At 49.7% G+C, this 5934-nt stretch overlaps 1 protein-coding gene across 1 annotated transcript; it reads left to right on the forward strand.

Moving 5' to 3' along the window:
- The first annotated feature begins 858 nt into the window (after positions 1-858).
- Positions 859-5656, forward strand: LOC119114713 (uncharacterized). Its single transcript, XM_037238732.1, has 3 exons — positions 859-881; positions 4536-4790; positions 5238-5656. The coding sequence occupies exons 1-3, from the start codon at positions 859-861 to the stop codon at positions 5644-5646; spliced, it is 687 nt and encodes a 228-aa protein (XP_037094627.1). The 3' UTR covers positions 5647-5656.
- The last annotated feature ends 278 nt before the right edge of the window (positions 5657-5934 follow it).

Here is a 5934-nt window from a genome sequence, read left to right on the forward strand (position 1 = left end):
CATATTTTCTTCTTTTGAATCGCCCAAACGACCTTGATGATGAACGTCAGTAAGGAAATGCGGAGGAGTATAGAGTTATCGCGTTACGACATGCTATGTTGTGAGTTAATGATGTAAACCAACCAACTGGTTGATAAAGACACCCACTATATGGCTGTGTTTCAGTTTCAGCGATTTAAGTTGCATGGTTCGTTTCTGACAACTGGACCTGATTTATTACATGATCAGGAACTCAGACGATTTTTCTCGGCGTGGAATCGGGGATTCTGCCCAGCGGTGCATGACAGCAGTGATCGCTGCTGCGCGTTTCGGTCAGACGGACTCATACTCACACTTCTCAACTCATATTTCTTTAGGCGGCCTCTGACGTCATCGGAACTGGCGTTCGGCAACACCAAGAGGCGCAGCGCCAAAGGTCACCACGGCCGAAGCCACCGCCGCCGGCGCGCGCGCCATCGCCGCCCACGCCGTCACCGGTGCTGGAGCAGCTGTTTCCTGTGGAGCCGTGCTGGTCTGACCGTGGTCTGGATGACCGGGGGATTGTAAGTACAAGTTATGAAATTTATCACGGGTTGCTTCGTGGCACTCGGGCCAAGCTTATTGCAAGCACCAGGTCAGTAATCTTCTCTGGCAGGGGTGCGTAGTATCCATGTTAAAAACTTCCAAAATCGGCAGTAACGGCTGCAAACCCTTTGAAATACAATGTGGCATGAATTTTGGGTTTTAAAAGCTGTGTTATCGCAATGATGACCATCAGTCAGACATCTTACATGATGTTTTCTACCTTGCACCATTTTGCACTATCAGGTCGGTGTCAAATGACAGTCAAAGTCGAATGGCATGCGCAGCGACCGCATAATGCGGCTCTCCATGGCCGGAATGTGGGGAGCAAAGACCACAAAGAACTTGGGTCTGTTTGAATAATTTCGACGAAGTTTTGCACATTTCGGGACATAGGATACAAGTAGCGGATCCAAGCCGATGTGATTTCTTTTCTGTTTAAATTGCTGAATAATGGCCGATTGATTGTAACGGAGGTTAAGTGTTTGTTAACCTTTTAATGCCTTTTTAGGTTTAAAATCTTCTAGAATCAACATCCTTCCTGTGACTGCAAAGTTTATCATTACTGACATTCGGGACCTTCTCGCCGACATTCCCAGTCCATTTAAAGTAAAGTGAAACGCCGTGAGTCACTCGCAACGCGACTTTTAGCTGATGATGAAATTTTAAGGATCTTGCTTTCGCGCTCCAGTTTCAGGGGCTGTATACCGAGGTCTTTGACTTTGCGACACATTCTGATGCGTCAGTCCACGGATGGTCACACAAATATCAGGTTGTTGAGCATATGTTGACTGCGTAAGCGTGCAGACACATCATCATCTAGTCGGTACCGGAATACTTACAAATCACGGATATTATCCACCAAAAGTTCCACGTCCGAAGTATTTGTTAGCAACGGCGCAATATTTTTACAGGCCAAAGTCACAGGGAATCTATGATTAAAAAGGTTCATATTTTAACGCTGTGTTCCGTATTAATGTATTGGTACCAAAGTGCGCTGATAAGCTAGGTAGACCGTCAAAATAATGTTTGCGATCAATGAGGCTCATGCAAAATCCATTCTGACGTCATTTGTCACGCGTCGTAAAATCTTGGAGACTATTTTCGTTCAAGCGATTTGTGCATTTTTTCAGACCGGCAGCTCCGTGCAGTCGGCTGCCCAGGGTCCTCCAGCCACCGTGACTGACCTGGTGCTGGCACCAGTGCCGGGTGGTGCCACAGATCCGCCCCAGACGCCGACGCTGACATCGACGGCGGTAAGGACTGGCAAACATTACAGGGCGAAATTGCATGATACCCAGACCGCATTGTAGAACGGAGATTTCCTCTCATCGTGAAGATGCAATGGGCTGTTATCATATTACTATGCATGTGACAACAACAGGGAAAAGGCTCGTTTATAACCCCGGGAGACCAGATGTCCAAAGACCAAGCTGGTGAAGACCTTTCACAAAGTGCTAGCAAATCTTACACACAGAAGTTTGATTTTGGGCAAGCTTGTTTGAAACGCAAACCAAAAATTAACCCTTACCGCTCCGAAGAAACTGACAATGTGTTTGTTTGGTAGTCCTGTGTCCAAACAACAGCTGTGTAATTATTTTACTATCTACGAACACAACGTTGTGGTTTTAGTTGTAGCTTCGGGTGTTCTTACGGGTGTTGAAGATGATTAATACTGTTTGAGACAAATAAATGCGGTGGTAGGATGCGGTAAAATTGCCATGTTCCCCAGGCTACCAGCGCCACCGGGGACTTTGGCCAAGAGCCGACGAGGGCAGGCAGGGTGCCGGCCGTGGCCGCCGCCTCTGAGACCTCGGCCCCAGCGATGCCGCCAGCACTGGTGGTCAAATCAAGCATAGGAAGCGTAAGTGGCCGAGTGACCACGACGCTGCACAGTGGGTGAACAACGTCGCGTTTAGTTGCAAACAAAACTCGACTGGCCGGAATCCAAGGGGATTTGATCATGCTATTGACGTTGGTTGTGATTTTGGTCTATGATGAAACATCAGACTTCCCCCCCCCCCCCAAAAAAAACCCTTACATCTTATTTCAATCCACCAAAAAGCTTCCAGTCGATGATTCAGGAAGTCGTGGCAATTATCCTCATTTCATATGGTGGCAAAAGGCATTAGCTAGGCGTGCTTGAGTCATGTCTGGTAAGATTGTGTTTGTAATGCAGCATTTCGCATCTCACGTGTCACGTTTTCAGGAGCCTGTCGGCCCGGAGAATACAGCCGGCTCTGGCGCCATGGACCGGCTGGCCGAGCGCCTTCTGGAGCTTCGAGACCCTCGCCAGCACGCTATCAGCGATGCAGAGGCCGCCACCATTTGGGAAATGTGGCATCAGCTCTCAGACTTCGACAAACAGCGATCTCCGATGGTACCACGTGTGCAGTCGCGCCTCACACGAGCGCGCTACAAGACGCCTCGCTCTACCGTTGTCCCTGGGGTTGAAAGCCCTCGAAGGTACGCGTGATGATCCTGGCAATTCTAATGGTAGCTGGTGAAGTGTTATGCGCATGCCGTGTAATACCATAACAATATCGTCACGATCGCTTAGTTCATCTAGCCTTCATTTCAAGGTTTCGTTGACCAGGAGTCATTACTACAAACACCAATGTTTAACCCGCGTCGCGAGGCATTACAATAAACACCAACGTTTAACCCGCGTCAAGAGTTATTACAATAAACACCAACGTTTAACCCGCGTCACGAGTTATTACAATAAACACCAACGTTTAACCCGCGTCACGAGTTGTTACAATAAACACCAACGTTTAACCCGCGTCACGAGTTGTTACAATAAACACCAACGTTTAGCCCGCGTCACGAGTTATTACAATAAACACCAACGTTTAACCCGCGTCACGAGTCATCGCAATAAACACCAATGTTTAACCCGCGTCACGAGTCATTACAATAAACACCAACGTTTAACCCGCGTCACGACTTATTACAATAAACACCAACGTTTGCCCTGCGTCACGTAAGACGTCCAGGCTGCCTCCTGCAGCCAGTCGTGCTCCGTGCCCCACTGGTATCATAGAGAGCTTAGTGTCCAACAGTCATGGCACGAAAGCCGGAAGGCGTTCGACCAACACTGCTTGCACGCGCGGGACAGCTGCAGGAGATCGGCAGCATTGGCCCGGGTATCCCGGTTGGACATATTGCTGCAGTGAACAGAATATATTCTCAGGTGTTCAGGTGAGGATATCGTCGGGTATATCCTCAGGCGCATATGGCTGCATTAGAAATGGGTTAAACATGTCACGCTCACATACTCGCTTGTCAAAATCGGGCCGTTTCAAGGTCCCAGAAGGTGGATGACACCCAAAGCTGCGGATGTAGAAACGCACGCGGGCGTAGTGGCTGACCTGAGTGCGTCGGCTCTGTGTGATGCCACATCCACCAGAAACCGTGGTGTAGTAAGATAATTAGCATCACCACAACCGACCGCCAGCCTATCAGGCTTCCTTATGCGCAGCATTCATACCATATTTTGTTTTGTCGGTCAGGGTTAGAATTGAACGTAAAATGTATTTTATAAGGTCGCCAGTTTGTCTTTGGTCCTTAACAGCAAACCCTGTGATGATGCAGAACTGTCAGTAGATGGTTTATATAGTCACTCGCGTAGATGGTGAGTATGTCACTTATATAGTCACTCACCATCTACTCATGTAGATGGTGAGTGAGTATATAAACCATACCATGTATAATGCGGTGGATTTATATTATTTAAGCACAAGCCTTTCGCTGCTGTCCGTGGAGATTTTAATTGTGAATGTATATGACCTATGTATGAATTAAAGATAGCGTCGTTTTTTAATTTGTTGTTGCTTAGAGTCTTAGGGCGCGCCGACTTTTTAAAATTAGTTTGGACTGGTAACTCGGCATTAGAGTTTTTCCCACTACGGTCCGTATTCACCGCAGCGGAACGTGCTGTACACACGGCTGACGGGCGCCGCATGCGACAGGTCGCTTGTTGGGCCCACTGGCGGTGCCACCGCCCAGAAGCTGGCCTGCAACCGGCTGGCTGAAACGATCTGCGTGAAGCTGATCAGCGCACACCAGGGGCAAGTACAAAAGCCTGGCGGTCCACCCGTGCTCCGGTGGGCGCAGGTGGTGCAGGAGTACAGACACGTCAGGCAGCGCCTCCTCGACAGCCGGCACGTTCAGCAGGGGAGCGACCTGGCGCTGCCCGACGTCAGTCATAAGACGCTCCTCACCTGGTATGTCACTGGGACGTTACAACCGAAGCCTTTACCGCGTGGTCAAGCATGAGATGGAAGGCCGTTTCTCACCTGCGCGTCACCACCGTAGCTGACAAAAGCAGTAGCTTGTATCCGTTATGTAGCCTCTGCCTAGTGATTTACTGTGAAAATAACTGGCTGAAAAACAGCCACCGCTGACTCCAAGCAATGTAAAAAGTTAAGTTAATTTGTTAAGTTAGTTAAGTTAAGCATCATTTGGCGCGACTACCAAAATGCAAAAAGCAGTATATCAGCATATTGATGCTGACTGAGAAGTGTTTGCCGACGTCGGAAAAGCAGGAAAAGACCTGCAATTTCAATTGCAGCGTTAGATAGGCCATTCGCATTGCGCGTTTCTTGCACGCCACCTGCAAAAGAAATCGCCCGTGTCGGCGTTCTGAACGGCGTTTGTTGCATTGCTTCCAGGTACAACGATCTTCAGAGGCGGAGAAAGGCTGCCGTCGTACAGAAGGGGGTCGTGCCACCACCTTGGAGACAACTGGCCCCCAAGCCCCTAGCAGCAGCCTGTCCGCTCCTGACCGCGCTGCCACAGACGCCCCAGCCTGCGATGGTGCTCATCTTACCTGAAAACACCACCGGCCAGGTGGCCGCCGGGATCGGCCTCGGCCGGCAGCTTGGTCAGCGACAGAAGAGAACGTACACGCGCCGGGCCGTGTCGGTGCGCTGTGCCGTCTGCCAGAGGCCGCGCACCGCGACGCTGGGGCACAGGCGTGACAAGCAGGGACGCTTCTTCTGCCCGCACAACCCAGAGCGTCTTTCGTTTGAGCAATGGGCCGCGACCGACCGGCCCCCAGTGAAAAAACCGAGGACATAGCGGCCGTAGGACCGGTCTACTGTTGGCGGCTGTGTCGGTAATACATTTTATACGTATCGCGTGTGTCACATCGAGGAGGTCTTCAGCGACGTTTATTTCCAAGGAGCTCATCATCGTCCTACATGGTGGAGCTTTGACTGGGACAGAAGGACCATGGCGAGATTGGTTGTACTTGGTTTTCTGGGCTGTACTTGCTTAGGACAGAGGCAAACTTATCATTGCGAAAATAATTACATTGGGACACATGTTAGTTATCTTACCCGACCTATATTTCGGTATTGTCATTAT

The sequence above is a fragment of the Pollicipes pollicipes genome, unplaced genomic scaffold (assembly GCF_011947565.3).
Source record: "Pollicipes pollicipes isolate AB1234 unplaced genomic scaffold, Ppol_2.1 Scaffold_1600;HRSCAF=1878_pilon_pilon_pilon, whole genome shotgun sequence".
Classification (NCBI taxonomy): domain Eukaryota; kingdom Metazoa; phylum Arthropoda; class Thecostraca; order Pollicipedomorpha; family Pollicipedidae; genus Pollicipes; species Pollicipes pollicipes.